At 44.0% G+C, this 18,581-nt stretch overlaps 1 protein-coding gene across 1 annotated transcript in view; it reads left to right on the top strand.

Annotated features, from left to right (window-relative positions):
- Nucleotides 1–18,305, top strand: part of LOC104280020 (forkhead box protein P1-like) — a gene marked incomplete at its 3' end in the record, with an annotated part of 30,445 nt that extends 12,140 nt beyond the window's left edge. Inside the window, 2 exon segments of the mRNA XM_009877539.1 lie at nucleotides 2,330–2,534; nucleotides 18,201–18,305. Coding sequence (XP_009875841.1) covers nucleotides 2,330–2,534; nucleotides 18,201–18,305 — 310 coding nt within the window.
- Between the last annotated feature and the right edge of the window lie 276 nt (nucleotides 18,306–18,581).

The following is an 18,581-nucleotide window of genomic DNA, read 5'->3' as shown; positions in this document are numbered from 1 at the left end:
TTATTCTGGAAAATAAAAATAGGTGTCGACTCATATAGTCTCATATCAATACGTTATCATCAACAGACAAGTCTATTCACTATTGTTTCGACTGAGTAAACAGTGGTGTCGGGGTCAGCCGTGCTCGCAGGTAATTGTTAGTGCGCAGACAGTCCTGTCAAGCGCCTTCGCTAAAAATACATCCCGCGCTGTCACTTCGCAAGGTGTTTGAAAATAATAGCCTCGATACAGCAAAACAGGACACAGGCTTGTGTACTGACCTTTTTCTTTGTTTAATTTGCTCGGAGGTTTAATTTCAGGGGCCAAGTAATAATTGAATATGTCTAATAACTAAACGCTCATTTGGGACAAAATCCATCAACATGTAATTGGCATTTGGGTCTGATGAAAGGCAAATGACGTGGCTTGCGAGAAGCGGATGCGTCCGAGGAATATCTGATCACTTAATGTATAAATTGAAGTCTCTTCCATAATATATATTAATTGCAGATACGTAAAGATTTTAGCATTTTTTTGTAGTGAACCATTACTGGAGACCAACTGTTTTTGTTAATGCTACTCTCAGAAAGGCGGGGAAGGTTATTGGTCTGTCGTGCAATAATTTACTCCTCTTTGATATGCAAACGATCCACGGTGAATATAAAAAAATCCTATCAGACTCATTTCACAGTTCTTAACCACTTAGATTCTCTGGAGTCTATCGCCTCATTAGACCAGTGCTCTCCAAAGCTAGCATAATTAAAATCTTTAACAGTTTAGCAAAGTAAAGATGTTTGGCTGATCACGTTGAGATGATTATCTATCCATTGTATTCTAAATGACAAAAATAAATTAAATTTAGACCTTGGCATTTTTTATTATGTGTTTCAAATGAATATAATGCATACTGCTTTTTTTTTTTTTTTATTTCAATACCTTAGGTTTGGTGAGACACTTGCCTGTGCGAGCTGCCGCTGCGCACTCGGAAAATGGCAGGTTTCCTTAGGATAGCTCCAGGTGCTACAGTACGGGGAAACAATGAACAGTCATCCAAGTGATGAGCTGGAAGCGCAGTGACGAAAAACCTCTTGAAAAACACAGACACTGGCTCCTACGATTTGTTTTTCTTTTTCCCTTTGAATGTTTAAGCGTCTCTGCTCCTGATTTTTTTCCGGTGGCCTTCTCTGACAGAGCGCTGAGCTGCTCCTCGGTGAGGGGAGCTTGACTTGTGTGATCGGGTCACAAGCACAAGCGTCATCCGAGAGTGTGATCTCGGCGCGAGCCCCTGTCCCGCCGACGCGTGCGGTTCCTCTTGCACCCTTCGGCTCGGCCGTCGGAGTTGGCCAAGTTTTCCCTTGCCCTTTTTACCAAATGCTGTGTCTTACCCCTGCGGTCCACTTGGGCGCAATGAAACAAACACACCTGGTTTTTGTTTTTATTGTTTCTTGAAGCTTACTTGGTGTTTTCGTTTTACTTTTGAATGGCTCATTAGCATCGATCTAAGAAATGACAGTAATAATAGTGTTACTTGTACAGAAAGTTATACACTTTTTCAGTAGACACATCCATCAATTAAGTGAGTGGTTTGAGAAACCAAAATTAATGAGAAAGATAGGTGTGTTAATGAAATAATCATAGTATAATCAATTTGACTGTTAAAATTTGAAAAGCATTTCAGGAAGACAATATGAATTCATAATTTATGTCTAAAAGTGATTAATAAAAACTGTATTTAATAACAAAGCTATTTGTCATCATTTAAAACTTAAGAACAAAATTAGTCATATTGTGGTTCCTATTGTCATAATAATAAAGCTGAGGTGTTTTTTTTCCCTAAGACCTTGCTTTCTTTTTAAAAACAGGTTAGCAAGTATTCACTTTCCTTTGAAATAAATTTGAAATAAGTAGTGTATTTTAAATGATAAATTTCTCCAGCTGACTGTAGAGTGGCCCTTGGCCACCTTTGCTGTCAACCTTGCTGCGAGCTCGAGGTGATTGTTGCCCGAGTAGGAGCTCTGGAACTTTCATTAAAAAAAAAATAAAAATTAAAAAATAATTAACGTGGAGTTTGGGCTGGGTGGCGTGTGGTGCAGCTCCCTTTGTAACGCACCAGGATTTTTGCCTCACATAGGTATTGCAGGTGTCACACCAGAAAATTGAGCCAAGACATGCGGCATTCACTATCAGCCTTTGGTTATTAAAAAAACCCCAACAAATACATGCGCAAAAACACACACACACACACCAAACTAACACTAGGCTTTGTTTACTGACTCTTTGATTTAATTACTGTTTGAAGACGGCCGAATTAGCTGTTAATTGATTTAATTATCCAATTTGTTTGTTTCAGGCATGATTCCAACAGAACTGCAGCAGCTCTGGAAGGAAGTGACAAGCTCGCACACGGCGGAGGAGGCAGCCAGCAACAACCACAGCAGCCTGGACCTGTCCACCACCTGCGTCTCCTCCTCCGCGCCGTCTAAGACCTCCTTAATCATCAACCCGCACGCCTCAACCAACGGACAGCTATCGGTCCACACTCCGAAACGGGAGAGGTAGGTGCCGGCGAGGTTTGCGCCCCAGCGGGACGGCGTGCGGGAGCCGTGGCGAAGTTGTTGGGAGCGGTGGCCAAGCGCCTTGGCCGCTGTTCTGGCCTCCGCGCCTTGCTCTCGCCTGCTTTTGGCGTGGTTGAATGGAGTCTCCATTGGGCAGAATGTGCTCCTTTTGTTCGGATCTTTATGGCTTGTTAATTGGATCAATGTGGGCACAATTAGCTAATTAGAAGCGCATTGGATAAGCGTGTTGAGGGAAGTGTGAAGAGTGTAAGCTGGGGGTTTTTTTGAGGTTTGCATCCCGGGTGGTGTTGCTCTTGATGTGCTCCGGGTTTGCAGGCTGCAAAAATGAGGGAAAAAAGTCTGTTGGTCAATAAAGGCTGGTTTACCACCTGGCTTGGGTTTTTTGCGAAATTTTGGGGCCCTATCTCTTCTAAGACGTTTGGTTTTTTTTTTACTCTATATTTACCTGCTTTCGCAATACAGGATAATCTTGAGTTTACCAGGTTGCTCTAAAACAAAGTGGAAGATTTTTTTTAAGTGCTGATAAAATTAGCTAACTGGTGTTGTTTGGCTTTTAAAAGCATGAGTTAATTTATACTTGCTAGGCTTGCATTGTTAAAAGAAATGGCTTAAATCAGGGGTTGTCTGTTGATGTGCTTCTCGGCGCGGGCTCCGCTTTCTTCCAAAGGATGCTTTATTGCAGGTTTGTTTCTTAACACCCCCAGATTTCACTGAGGCGTGTCTAACAACAGAACTTTGGCTTACGGTGAGACAGACGGTCCCAGAGGAGCTGGGGCGGTGGGTGCCTGTGCCTGCCGCAGCCTCGGCACCGCTGCCAGAGGAGGAGGAGGAGGAGGAAGAGCAGGGTCTCTGGGAGCACAGGAGGGAGGGCAGTGCTTCTTTGCATTCAGGAGAGTCCCTTTGCCCATCTCGAAACGTTAGAGCAGACACTAGTGAGAGCTGGGTTTTATGGAAACTGATGGCTTTGTCTTTCCGTCCTCCTTTCATTCATTAGAAAGAGGATAATGGAATTTTTAAGCCATAGAGTTTATATTTCTGGTGGTCTGAAAGTAGATTGATAGGGCAGCTATATAAATACCTCTTATATCTTTCTAATATTAAGAAAATTGTGCTGTTGGGAATAGATAGATTTTGAAGGAGAGCACACCACTGTTGAAAGAACTGCTCTGTGTGTGTAAGGCATCGCAAGGACATGTGAGGGAACATCAGCGCATACATTTATAATGCATGTAAGTGTCAAGGACATGGGTTTCATGAAGACTTACATGGGATACTAAAAACAATTTGATGTTTATTAAACAGTTAAAATCCCTTTTTTTGCTGCATAGAGAGCTGAACAAGATGGGTTTACGACTTTTCAATAAATTTTTTTATGTATGTTTTTCTTACCAAGTATATAAAATAAAAACCCATGCAGTGAAATGGATCTTTTTTCACTGAATGGAGGCATATGCTGTCTGCTAATGGCACCCTGACCGAGGAAACGATATGCCGTTGCTGTTTAGTTTGAAATGCAGGGGATGTTCTGAAGTAAGAATTTTCTCTTCCTGTGCTGTCAAACAGAACTGGAAATCCATGTGTCTGAGTCCTGTCATTGTGGCCTGGAGGCAACTGGGAACTCCAAACATATGTTTTTATTAGTGAAGTTCCAAAAAAATTAATTAGGAAGGCATAAACATGCCATGGTATTGTTTGAGATTGTCTTGTATTAGAAGACTTAAAATCCTCAGTAGTTGAATTGATAGCTATATCGTTAAACCTGCCATTACACTTTTCTTACGTATCTATTGAGTACTCTGCAATCTCAAAATATAAAAATAGGTGTATTTAGGAATACAAATAAGAGAGCTACAGACTTGGTTTTATCTTGCCTCTGTTTGGCACATGGAGGGTTTACGCCATCCATTTGCTGCAGTGATTGAATTACATCTTTATCCATAAGCAGAGCAGGAGGCTACACACAGAAGAATGCCTACTGATGCACTTAAGGGTTTTGTTGCAGTCTCATCAGGCACCGTGGTGCCTGCCTGGATTTCATCTGACACAGAACCTCCTCTTGTTGAGATACATCGCACTGGTTTGCTTGCTGAAAGGGTATTTATCTACGGGCGGGGAGTTCGGGGTGGCAAGTGAGCAGTGAGGAAAGAGGAGCTGTGCTCTGCCCTCCGATCTGTGATGAGAGCTCGTGGAAGGTGAAGTTTTCACATGCTTGCAAAAGAGAGAGCAGAGGCATGAGCTGCCTTTTGGTCATTTTTTCATTGCAAAGGTTAAGAGTAGAAAAAAATCACGTGTCTGCTGGGAGCACAACTTTGCAGGACTTACAGTGAAATCTGTGTACAGGGGGTTTGTGGAGGTGGTCCTGAGCCCGTGCTCGGGTCAGGTGGGACTCTCAGAAGGGCTCACAAGGGGAGTGTCAGCCCTTCCACCTCCCATCACACAGGTCCGCAGCTTGGGCTGGCCAGGGCAGGGGTTTGAGTTGTGACTTCCCCGCTCTCACTCCTGCACCTTCTGTGCAGCTGGCTGTTAGCTTTGGCCTGATAGAACCAGGAGCTATTTATTTAAACAACAATAAAAAGCACATAGTAAAAGCTGTAAGTGTCCTAATAGTTAAGTCCAGTCACATCGTAACGACTGCCCAGCAGCAATAAATAATCATATACAGGTAACATTAACTTTTAGGGTGTGCTGTAAAGCTGATTTCCCCTCCCCGCCTTCCTCTTGAGCTTTTGAGGAGCGGGCTGCAGGAGGCAAGTTGGTTATGTGGGAGTTACTGTCATCGCTGTCTCCTCTGGCACTTGTCACTGGGATGGTTCGGGCTGGGGTTCCTGATCCCAGAGCTCAGGTACGAGGCTGCTGGAGACCCACAAGCAGGGGCACCTGCTTAACAGCCATCGGGCGAGCGGCAGCTGTGCTGAATGGCTCGAGTCAAAACACGATTTGGTTATAAACGAGGGATTTAAAGTAGCAGGAGAAAGAGTTGCTGGCTGCTTGGTGTGCCCACGCGCCGTGGGCCCAGCCTCACGGTCATGCACAGCAAAGCTTTAGGCTGGTGCAGACGGCAGGAATGTGGCCCCGGTGCCACCGCCTGCTGCGGGGCTGCCTCACTCCAAGCTCAGCAACGACAAAAGTTCTTCTTTATGGCCAAAAAAGCAAATGGCAGATGGGTGGCCAGTGTCACCCCAGGATGCTCAGAAAGCAGAAATATCGGAGGTATCCTCCCAGGGAGCATCGTGGTGCTGCTCTTGGTTTCTGCGTTCTCTACGTGTAAGGCTTTCACGGGAATGAAACAATCCCAGCTCTAAATAATGGGTTAATGCTTTCATTCATTTGGGCTTTAAATGTATATTACATCTATGCTTTTGTCCCACATTTCGCCCATTTTCTGTAAGTAGCAGCAGCAGCAGCAGCTCTGGGGTTTGGTGCACAGCAATCTGTTAAGGAGATAAATAATCTGCTTTGGCATGACACTCCTACTCTCCTCTTTAATTTGTCTTACACAAGGAAAATTATAATTAAATCATTCAGGGTAAACCCTTGAGTGTAGAGAAGGAAAAAACACACTTTGGTAAAGATTGCCAATAGAGACCAACTTCCCTGTTGTGCCGTGCAGAGACATTTATCAATATTCAGCACTATTAAAGAGAGAACATTTCGTGTGATTTGTGAGGCGGATGCCAAAGCTCAAATCAAGGCTTGTTAAGATCCTTTCCCTCTGCAATCATGGGCATTCAGCATCATTAGAATTCAGCACTGACTGTGTGTTTCATGCTTTGATTTTACTCAGACAATTTAATAATGTTTATTGTGCTGATTATATATATAAATTCACTCAATGCAATAAACATACCTCAGTCATCAGTACCCTAAGGGAAATATTTAGTTATAGATACTTGTATTCACTCAGGATAAGCGAAAGTGAGACCATCAACCAGCATGCAAACCTCTCATCATCTTATCAGCATTTGGGTTTCTTAAGTAACAAGCCTTTTCTCCACACAAGTAAATAAATAAATAACGGAGCCGGTTAAGTGTTTCTGCTGTGCTTGGAAATGTCAGGGAACCGTGCCCGCTTCCCATCTTGGGCGGAGCTTGATTATTTTCTTAAGAGAAGCAGCAAAACAGAGTGGGTGGATGCCCGGTTGCTTCAGGTGACTGCTGGCTTTATACCCCGAGGAGCAGTGGGCATCCCGAAACCTGCGTGCCTGGGAATGATTCCTGATGCGGGTAAGGCTTGGAAAAGCCGAACGCTGCAGAATTCATCAGCGCTTCAACCCAAGCCTGGGCTTGAGCCGAGAGGTCTGGGAGCGCTGGGGCGCTGATCCCATCCCTGGGCACTCTTCTGGATGGCCTGTAGCAGCGGCTCTAGAGGCTGTACATAAACAAGTGAGTTAATGAAGGTCCAGACCTGTTAATTGAGGAAACGCGTTTGTTTGCAGGAGGTAAGGGGAGGAGTTGGAGGTAAAGGCTGCGTGTCCAAGAGACCTTTCTCCATTTGCCAGCAATCCCATGTTTGTTCCCTATTGTCTTTATACTCTTTCCAACCATGCCAGAATCTTGTCCTTCCACGTAAGCAAGGAGCCATCTCATGGGAAAAACAGATGAGCTAAACAAGGGGATTTTTAAATGATTTTTTTCTTGCCACCGTCACAGGAGGAAGGAGCCTGGAGAAGGCTCTGAAGTGAGAGGAGCGACGTGGCAGACCATCGATCTGCTGGTTAGGCTTAATGCATTGTGTTTTGCTGTTGTTATCCTCCATGCCAGCTGATCCTCCATCAAAATCCCAAGGCCCTTAGATGAGGGCATTAGGATTCAGCACAATTAAGAATTACAGACTTGGGTCCATTATTAATGCTCGGGATGGAACGGTGCAGCCTGCAGTCCATATGCTCCCGGGGCCTGATCCTCTCTTGGCCTGCCTCTCCGCCGAGTCCCTGGCATTGGTTCTGCACTGGTGCCAACATCAAATCTGCTCATCCGTGTCGGCTCCTCTCAGTTTGCTCCATGCAGCTGATTTTAGCTCATTAGGCCTTACCATCAGCAGAGTTTTGTTAGATTAGGTTGTCTCAAAACCGTTCTGCCTTAAGAAATGGATGTTCCGAGGGCCTTTCCTCCCAGACAGTAGTTAGCTGGTCCATGTCCACAAACCCTGTCGTTACCTGTAGGTTGTTACTCGTGGTCTGAGCGGCTCTGGTGCCTCCATACAGCTTCGCTGGCTTGGACCTGGAGATGTCTGAGCCTGGATGCCCACCGGCACGGTCGAGAAGGCAGCCCGCTCTCTGTGTGGCTGCTCCATCCTTCTCTTCTCATTGCACCCAGTGCGGGTGTGGTGGCCATGGGGCCGGTTGGGCTGTTCGGTGACGGTGAAGCTGCCAAAGCCCGAGCAGGGCGCTGACACGGCTGTGTGTGTTTCTGATGGGCAGGTACAACCCAAAGCATCCTGCTCCTTCGGTGCTCACTCTCCGGCCAGAGAGATCGCCGCCAGTTACTAGATGCTTTCTGCATCTGAGTCGCTCCTCTGTGTAATCAGCATTGAAAAAATAGCAGCCGTGACTCAGACCTGGAGTTGCTAATGTTTGTTGTTAAGCCTTATGAGCTACTTTTTATTGTCAGTGCTTTTCAAATTCGGGTCCCTAGCATCTCGGGCATTGCGCGGACCTACCGTCTGCTGGCGCGCTCCCATTCTCAAGGAACCTTCTGCTAAATCAGTTGTACGATACTGCTCGCTCCTCGGCCTGCCCAGGAGCAATTCAATCAAATTATTCTTTTCAAAGAATTGATTTGCTAAACCCTGGAAAATTGTTCCTGGTTTATCTTACTCGTTTTTCTCTACAAAACATGCCCGGCTGACCAGCCTGCGATCTCTTGGTGTGGCCCTTTGCTGCGTTCGACGCTTCTCCGTCCTGGGGAAGCTGCCCCAGCGCTGGGGAGCTCCGGCGCGCCAACGTTTCGCTGCTTTCTGGTCCCGTGTAATAACCATCAGTTGTACAACTCCAAACACTAAGCTAATGTATCAAAAAGCACTTAAAATAGATTGGGTGAGCCTTGGCAGACGCCTGACAGAACTTTTCCAAATTTTAGCATATGTATTGTTTTATTCCTCCATCTGGCCAACAGATCATTGTTTGATATCTGAGTGCTTTGCATATCTCCTCCCTTTTCTTGCAACTGAGATACTTACACGTGCATTTAATACAGCTTAATGCTATTTTTACATCCCAGCGAAATAGCTGATGGCTTTCTGTTAATTGCGTGCACTTTGCAGTTAAACTTTTACTAAAACATTCCTGTCTAAATACTTAAAAGTCCAATGAAAATTTGTCCTCTCCTTTTATTAGAGGTGTTTATGTAGTAGTCTTAAAAAGGGACCTGGTTTTGTTTTACTGCGCTGTGGATTCCTGTTTCTTTTTTATTTCCTCCTGTGTGCCAGTTGTCCTTCCTCAGCGTTCGCTCGAGAGATCTGACCATCCTAAAGAGCTGAGCAGGGAGCTAATGAAGAGCTGTGTTTATTTTTTTTTTTTGCCTTACATATCACAGTCTGAGAGTGAAAAGAAACACCCTTGAAAATGCCGTAAAAGTAGAGAAGTTAGGTGATTTTTGTGTGACTATTTTCTCTGCTGTTCAATAAAAACCGAGCAGTTAGTATGACAGCTGTTATATCATGTTATATCGTACTGCTAAGATATTGAGTAGCATTTAAAGTAAAACTCCACCATTAAGCTGTATAAACTTTATCCGTTTCACTATGGTTTAATGGAAAAAAATGAGTTTCTCAATAAAATGACATCATTTTTCCCAGGTTGTAATGTTCGCTTTACAACTGTTTTTCTTTAATTCAATTTATTTTACTTTTCTTTTTCTTGGCATCCTTTTTTTCTTGCAGTTTGGAGAGGGGGAAATCTGTTTTTGTCAAGCAGCTAGGTACTGCTCCGGCCTCTTTGCCCTTCTCCCCCCTCCCTCGACATCTTGTGCTAATCTGGAGCTCTGGTTTTGTCAGGCAGAGGGGGTTATATTTTCAGAGATGCACGTTGAAGTTTGGTAATTGGGATTTGTGGCTCTACCTGCTGCACGTCGAGGGGTGGGGGGAAGGAGCGCAAGGAAAGTTCAGATTGTGCTGCTTGCTGCCAAAGCAACGTTGGTGTAACGCCGCGGGGTGTTTTTCCATCGAGTTGGTGTTTTTAAGGTGGGAGGGCTCCTCTTTCTTCAGCGTCCTCAGGAAAAACGGGTATCTCATAAAGTGTATTCTTCTCGTTAAAACGCTGCTGTAAGCCCAGGCAGGGAAACTGCTGATAGGTGTCGCAGCTCGTCATGTGGGGCTGCGTGAATAAAGGAGATCACAGAATCACAGATAGCTGCTCCTTTGGGAAAACGGATCCGGGGAACTGCGCGACGGACCCACTAGCCAGCGAGTTCTTCCCGACTGCGGTTTTCCTTTTTGTGTGTGTGCTCAAAAACAACGTCACGATGGGCCCTTAAATACCATTTCATACACAGAGCACAATTTCCGCGGCACAGGTGGTGCTAATATAGGACAGTCCCCCAGGCACTTGTCGCCAGGAGTTGTACAGCTTGTTCAGTGTCTGCATCCATATGGCAATCTGTCCCATTCATAGAGAGACATTGTAGCTGTGCCTGTGGGTGCTGCGGTCAATGTAGTGTAAAAAGTAGATTTTAACTCTCGGCAACCTATGTTCTGCTGTTTGTTTTATGGTAGAATCCAATTTCTAACGTGGGGGAAAGAAAAACCAGCTCTGAGCAAATTCCAGAACAATCTTGCTGGCTGCGGTTGCTGTTTATTCTTGGAGCACATGGGTGACCAGCAGGTGCAGCGGCCTCGCTCCGAGCGACAGGTCACAGGAAGTCTTGCTCGGAAGAAACATTTTCCTCCTTGTTTATACTGTGAATTAACTCAGAAGTTGCAAAGCTGTAAATGATGTTAGCTGGCTGCATATGTCATGCAAGTCTGCCGCTTTTTTTCTTCTCTTCCCTTCTTTCTTTCTTTTTTTTTCTGTTTTTCCCCCAATGTTGCATGGTTTTTCTTGGCTGTGCTGCCCTCGGGAAGGATGCGGAGCCCCGCAGCACTGTGCGTGGGGGTCCTGCCCAGCCAGGAGCCACTGGTCAGCCCTGAAAGGGGCTGTCGGACAAAAGGGGGACAGAGGTGTTGGCCTTGCCCAGAGGTCGGGGTACAAACAAGTGAACGTGATTTATGGCTGCTCTAGTAGCTGTGGTTCCAACGCCAAATGTTGTTGTGTTTTAATGTGACTATTTGTTATGCCTTTTAGTAAACACAAACAAATAGACGCCCCGCACCTGCGGCAGCATATGATATTTACACTACCTGTATGATTCAGCACGCTTCCCAGGGGAAGCAGGCTCGTGTCCTCTCGATTTTAGTGCTTTTCTAAATCGCATTCTTCAGAGGGAAAGCATGTGGCAGCGAGGATTCAGTGCTTTAACTGTGTTTTTCCCTTGGAGTCATTATTTCTCTTAATTATTTTTGCATAAACCTTTTCCCGCAGGGCGCGTTCCCTGCTGCCGCCGGCGTGCGCGGTCGCTGAAGGCTCACCCAGCGAGCTGCCGACCTCTATGCGATGTGACAGTCACCTTCTGCCTGGGTTTTGTTGTGCCTGTGGGACAGGGGTGAAAAAATACTGACGTGAATAATCCATGTTAATCATATTTGTTGACATATTGTAAGGGTGAAAGATTTGCCTCAACTCTAAACGTAACAGAATATAATTTTGTTGAACAAGAATAGATCTTGTTTCCCAGTGTTTTCTTTTTGCTATGGATTTAAATGGAACAACAGAATATAAATTACTGTAAAATAAGGTTGGCAAACAGGATCTTTTTACAAAAATGTATGTACATTTGTAATTTTACACTTCGGTCTTGGTGAAGTCCAAGGTCTAATCCTGTGTTTTTTAAAAGTGTGCGTGTTCTTAAAAGCGTTGCTGAATTGAGGCCAAAGCCTTTACATTGCCGCCTCCCTCTGCCACACGAATTGGGTGTGTAGGGGACGGGATTGCTGTGTGGAAAGTCGATTTGAAAAAAAAAAAAAAAAGAGAAGAAACCAACAAAAAAAACCCATAAAAACCTACCCAAACCCAAGAAAGTGGTAGGATCACATTTTTCCTAATTAAACTAAGATACCGAATCAATCCGTTTTCATCTGAATAAATTAGGAGGCTCTTCAGAGAGGAATAAAATGAGATTTAGCAGGGATAAGTAGAAAGTAGCCCAGCTAGGAAATAAAAATTCCAAACTGCCAGTTTGACGTGACACGTCAGCTGCTCAGCATCGGTTGTGTGGGAAACGGCTGAGGCATAATCGGGGTTGAGAAATTAAGGTGGGACACTCCGTGCCATGGCTTAGTTAAGAAGGTAAATGCAGTCATGGGAGGCATAAACACGCGTGTTGCACCCGAGTCCTTTTTTCCTGTTCCACTTTATGCGGAACCAGTCAAACCACATTGGGAGCGTGATGTACAATTGGCCCCTCTCTCGCAGAAAGGATAAAGAGAAGCTGGAGCAAATGCGGAGGAGAGCGGCTAGGATGATAAAGGAGTTGGAGGGAATAGGCTATGAAGACAGATTAAAGGGAATTAAAGATCTACACCCTGGAAAAATAGAGGCTCTAGGAGGATGTGATTATGGTATGTAAGTACATGAAGTGATGCTACAAAGAAGAAGAGGGGAAAAAATTGTTCTCATTAGTTAGCAGTGCTGGAATTTAAAATCCAGCGTTTCAAATCGTGTGTGTCTGGGTATATTTGATGTACTTTTCACTACAGTACCTAGGCACAAGGTTGAAATAAAAAATAAGAGTTTTAAATAGTAGAGAAACTCGTTAATTCAAGGGCAAGAATGGAACTTCCACCCGAGATAAGTGACGGATTCAGTACTTGGTACCGTTTGGGGTTTTTTTGCAATGGGTATTTCTTTTCAAGTGATGTAGAAATACATCCAATTCCTCCCAGGAGGGGATGTAGGGCAGTGGCTGTTGGAGCGATGTGGCAGTTCTGCTGCGAGGTTGGAAGCGGGGGTGCCGCTGGAAGAAGCGTGTAGCACTTTTAGAGTGCCAGAGGCCCAGAATGTTGATTAATAACCCAAACCGTCATAGATAACCCCAGAAGGGGATGTGTGTAATTACCCCGTGTGGTTACACTCTTTGCAGTGGGGATGGGGGTAGGAGAGAAGGGGATTTTGTCTTACTCAGTGCACTCCTTGCGACAGGTACGTAAAGAAGAGTGCAACAGGGAGGAAGGATATTGGGGCACAGGGATGCCCCCATTGCTGGCCTCTTGGTACAAGAGCAGTCCTATGGCTCGGCTGTTATTTTTGTGCTGTTGTGTTGGATTTTTTTCTTATACTACAGGAGTATATAAGTTAGCGCGCGCCGATGAGAAGACAGGATTTCAGCCTGTAGGCTGCAGTTTTAACCTGATTTGTCTTAAATTGGTGTAGTCATTTAAAATGTAATATACCGCTCCTGCTACTTCCAATAGGGCTTGATGTAAAACGTGAGCTTCCTCTAGTCCTAGGTCTCTGGCTGTGGACTAAAATAATGAGGAAATTTGCAAGCCAGTTCTAGAAAGAGCTGTCACTGGCCACATGCATCAGATGCCACCTCTCCAAAAGACCCCCGACCCTCTGTTAAGCGTTATCCAGTGGTAGAGGGGAATTTACCCCGCTCAGACAAACTCTTTGTTCATATCACGTTGTCTGCTTTCTGGGCAGTTACTGAGCCTTGGCCAGAAGCATGATGAATATCTAAAAGTAGTCCATTTCAGCTTAACACATTTCGTGATTTTTAAGTTTATTTTTTTTAAATTGGTGTTCTTTTTTAAAATCGCAGTTGGGAGAGGAAGGAGGTGCTAAGCCATCTCGGTGAGAATTCAGAGGGATTTGCAACAGTGCAGCTTCACTGCAAAACACATCTTCATTCACTTGATTTTGCCATGAGGCAGGGACTTGCAGTGAGTACAGTTGGTATGAGGATTTGATCATTACTGCTTCCCTCTTTGATTTTTAAATCAAATGCAAGAGTTTCTAATTCAGAGAGTTGCGACATTTTCACGAGCTTTATTTTGTTGGTGCCTTTTGATGAGCTTCACAGTTCACCGGGCAGTCACAAATACAGGAGGCCCCTGTTGGTTCCCAGTTCTGTCACTCCTCCTCATGTTAAGGATCAAAATTGTGTCATTTTGCCTCGACGGCTGTGCCTTCCACATCAGACCAAGAGGGATCGTGGTTTGAGCCCTGTGCTCCTGCCCGGACCGTACACCGACATTGGTTTTGTGGCAGCTGGCAAAGATGAGGTCACTTCCCACTACCCCTGAGAAATAAAATTTAAAAAAAAAAAAATAAAGAAAAAAGAGGCAATTCTGCAATTTCCGTGGGTGCTCTGCTCAAACTCCTTCCAAGAGGAAAGCAGGAGATGTGGTATTGATTTTTCAGTGTGCAGGTGGCTCAGGCATGTTCTCCGCACCGTTAGAACGTGAGCAGATGCTTCATAACTGTAATAGAAAATCAAGGATGCTTCTCTACATCGCTGACTTCCCCTCGTGTTTTGGCAAAGATCGTTGGCCCAAGCAGATGTGGAAGAGAGAGAGTGGAATATGAAGTATGTCGGCATCATGAATATTTAAAATACGGTCCACTGAGTGGCAGAAGTACTGTTACGGAGGCTTCGGCTTAGCTGGTTTTTGTATCCACCCATGACTTTTCTTGCCAGCACGTGCGAGCACGTTACTCGGTTTCCCACAGTTAGTCCGTAGGGGTTGAACGAAGCCACACGGCACGGGTACCTGTTACCTGTTAGCTTACAGAAGCGATAGCAAAAACTCTTCTATCCAGCAAGCACAGAGGCTCCTCTCCTTGCTGGAAACCGGGCTGGAGGCAGCAGGGAACCAGTGGACACTAACAGAGTTTTCTGCTTCCCGCGTGGATTTGCTTACTCTGTCGTGTGTCCTGAATAAGCCAACTTACGCAAAACGTTTTACTTGCCGAACGGTTAATTGCTGTGCCTCGATGTAGTAACGCTGCACTGTTGCATTATTTGGTAATAATTCTATGAAGTATTTTGTATGCGGATACCTCAGGAGGAAGTAAAAACCCACCCCACATAATCTTGATTCTTTAATTTGTTCCTTCGGTTATTTGAAAATTATGTCTTGTTATAAAATCACTTCCACTAACTAGTGTTGCATCACCAGTACCCGACCACGAATGTGCATTCCTGGGAAGGAGAGGGTGACAGAAACAAACACCTACTCTAATGTGTCATTAGAAATCAAACAGACCTAAAACTTGCTTCTGCTTGCCAATGCTCAGATCTTCTTAAAGTCTGTCTCTGGCAGCGGGACCAAGGATGCACCCAGGTTACAGAAACTTCTTGCATGCAGACAAAATATCACTGAACAACTTCAGATTACAGCTGCGGGCTGTTTCCACGAGGCTGTTTGTTTATGTTTTGGATTAAAATCTTCATTTCCCACCTCTTATTTGCTCAAACAAAGTGAGAACTTAGATCAGTTAAACAGAGTTCTCCATTCATTTCCACTGGCTGTATCCTTTGTGTGTTAACATCCGCTTCTGTATAAACCAGCTCTTTGTTTTGTTTTGAGGTGCTTCTTTAGGGCTCTATCAGGGAACAAGTGGCAATCTATAATATCTTCAAAAGTGGGCTGGATGAAACAGCAGTAATCTGATACTGACACAGAAAGGTCACCGAAAGGCACCGCTGAAACCCCCGGAGAGGGATGGGCATAGCTGCCTGCAGAGGGTGCCTGCATTTGTCTTTCAATACTGAGTTTTGGTGGGTTTTTCCTTCCTTTTTGAAGTGTCTATTTTTGGTAAGTCGAAGTAGTTTCTCTGCTTCGCCGAGTGGCAGTGGAAGCTCTACGTAGGTGTTAAGTATGTTACGCTTCACATCGTGTTAGCAGATTGACCTTTAAAGTTCCCGTTGACAGCCAACACCGATCTTTCTGGTTATTGACAGCGCTAGACTTCCACATCCGCAGCATCGCTTACAGTTTGATACTCTCTTGGTCGGTCCGTCATTTTCTTTGGACACAGTACCAGGGTATCATGTCCTACATAGTTTGTCTTGTCTTCTACAAGTTCCCTGGAAAGAAAAGAGATTTGCACTTGGATTTACAAAATAAATACGAATCTCGGTAGGGCTCTTTCCGTTGACTTGGCCATGGCCTTTAGGCTCTCGCAGAGAAACTTTAAAAAACCCTGCTGGGGGTTTAAGCCATGTGACTCCTGTTGATATTATAATGAGATTTACAGTGCTTAAACCCCACGGGGGACTGACTCCTTACTTGGCGTCACACGGCGTTTCTGCAGTCGTCCCGGTGTATGGGTAACGCGCACTGTGTAAATTAATACTGTGAGGGGGGATTTTTGGTTGTTTGGGGTTTTTTTGGGTTGTGCCAAACAGAAAATATTAATTGTAACTCTCATATGTAGTCTTCATGGACTTTAATGGAGTGTTAACATGAAAGCCTACTTTCTCACCCTTGTCTGTGTTCTGGAAGCAGATGAGAAACCCCATTATTTTCTGAACGACTCTTTCCTGAGGTGTACGGAGGGTGTTTGACCGTATGCACCTGTCTGGCTTGGGTGGACGCTGTTCCTTCAGCCATCCTCCCTTTTTCTTAGCTGAGAAAACGCGTGGATTAGCATTTTTCTAATTTCCTTGCAAGGAATACATGGGTCTCTTTGTTCTCTTAAAAACTTAACTGATAGAGCTTGCACATTAAAAAAAAAAAGATTTGAGTTAAACCAGCGTAATATTCCTTTATAGCAAAGGCTTTTGTAGGTCTCTTCACTTGCTTTCCTGAGGATACCTTGCACGTAAATATATTTATGCTTGTATAGCAAAGGCTTTTGTAGGTCTCTTCACTTACTTTCCTGAGAATACCTTGCACGTAAATATATTTATGCTTAAAGAACTATTTGCAAACAGCCAAAAATGAAGATTTTAATGAAATAATGAATTAAGTTTATGTACAGCTCATGGTACCTTTTCCAGTCAGATCTGTACCTTTTTTAAACATTTTTTTAAAATTGAAGTAATTTTAAAATCCACCTTCAGTTATCATCAGATTCTTGTTGGGCTTAAAGTCAAAAGTGGCATAATGTGGGCTTCCAGCTTTTCTGCATTTGGGATAACATCTCAGGGGGATGTTATACAGTGACCTTGCTCTCCAGTGCATCCAAAATAATACAAGAAAACAACTTTGTTATGGTGTGCGGGCAGATGATACTGCAGAAGAGGAATAAACAGCATTTCCACATGTGTATAAAAGTAAAATGGCAAAAAATAGGTCTTTATCCATAATGTTACCTGTAATCCAGAATAAAATAACACCTAAAAGCCACACCTAGATGCTGGTATGTGTCCATATCCTTTGTGTATGTTTGAAGTCCATAATACAGCTCGGGCATGCTGTAGCAAAAAGATTTGCTCCGAAAAATAGATACGTGTGTGAGGGTGAAATAGAGATTTCAATATTCTTTTTTGACGTTTTATTTTTCAAGTCACCTAAGGTTATGGAAATTGTTGCAAAAATAATTCCTTTACTTAAGAAGTTTCCATGCAGAAGTTGAATAAAGAAGATATTTTAGAATATGGTTCATCAGTTAGTGCAACAGATACATTTCCCTGAGCACCACATGGCCCGGATCAAAGCGTCTCATGACTTGGATCAGTGCAGCCAAATCATTACGTATTGATTGGAATCCCGCTGAAGGATTAACCCCTTCGTGCTCATACGGATTTTTTTATTTCTTTAACCCTGGTTCCAGCAGTTAGAGAGCTCTGTGACGTTCCTGCCAAATCGCAGCAAGGTTAATAGCCCCCACTAACCCCTGGTACAGAGGAGCCTTTTGATTATATGGTTACTTTTTTTTTTCCCTAATCCCCCTAGTGAATTTTGCATTTGAAAATACATCTTTAACAGTCTTTCTTGGGACATAAGGGGACTGTACTTGTGCAAAGAAACAGCTTGCAAGAGGGGAAAAAACCAAAACACCTCAAGATGAAAAAAAAAAAAGAGGGGAAAAAAAAAAAAGCTGACCAAAAAACCTGCACAACCTAGTAAATAAATGACATAGTGGGTTGCCAGGGCTGAAACCTCAATGCTTTTCCTCTTTCTGTAGCGATAAAGAAGCCTCAGGTCTGGTTGTGTTATGTTACAAGAATATGCTGCTGTGTGGAGATGACTTTTCTTCCTCGTGGAGATGACTTTTCTTCCTCATGGAGATGACTTTTCTTCCTGATGAAGTTGAATTGTAAATATGCGATGTTCATAAATTTCTTAGCAAAATATCAAGCAGGATATTAAGCAGGTCTGTCAAATGATTTCTCCCCCGTCCATGTTAATTTAAATTCTTTACAAAGCTTTTAATTAATAAATGAAATGTAGGAGGATAGCTAAGTAAGAATGACACGTGCTTCGCGCTGCAAGTGGTATTTAATTCTGTTTTGAAAAACCACGGGCAGAGTCAGGTGGGTACCGTGAGATGCTCGGGGTGTTTCAGGATCTGTTGTTCGCTACTCTGAGAAATCTTTATGAAGATTAATTGGCGCCGTACGTCCAGTTACGCCACTTTTTCTCTCTTTTCTCTCCTCCAGTTTATCCCACGAGGAGCACTCGCACAGCCATCCGCTCTATGGACACGGCGTATGCAAATGGCCCGGGTGTGAAGCAGTATGTGAAGACTTCCAGTCATTTCTAAAGTAAGGATGGTTTTTTTGGCACTGGCGTTGTACAGAAAGCATGCCCTGAGATTCTGTGTGCTGTCACTTACTGTGGGCCTGATGCAAAGCCCATTGAAGTCAACAGAGAGCTCCCTTTCACTTCAGTGGCTTTTGGATCAGGCTCAAGAACGTTTTAACAGGGGATGGTAAATTAGCCCCATGGGGAAAGTATGGTCTTGCTCAGTGTATTACTGTAAAATAGAGTGTTTGCAGTTCTGCAGCCTTTTTTTTTTTTAATTTATTTAAATAATTTTT

Source organism: Apaloderma vittatum, unplaced genomic scaffold (genome assembly GCF_000703405.1).
Source record: "Apaloderma vittatum isolate BGI_N311 unplaced genomic scaffold, ASM70340v1 scaffold2941, whole genome shotgun sequence".
In the NCBI taxonomy this organism is placed as follows: domain Eukaryota; kingdom Metazoa; phylum Chordata; class Aves; order Trogoniformes; family Trogonidae; genus Apaloderma; species Apaloderma vittatum.
Note: the sequence above shows the minus strand (reverse complement) of the source record. Positions and strands in the feature narration are given on the sequence as shown.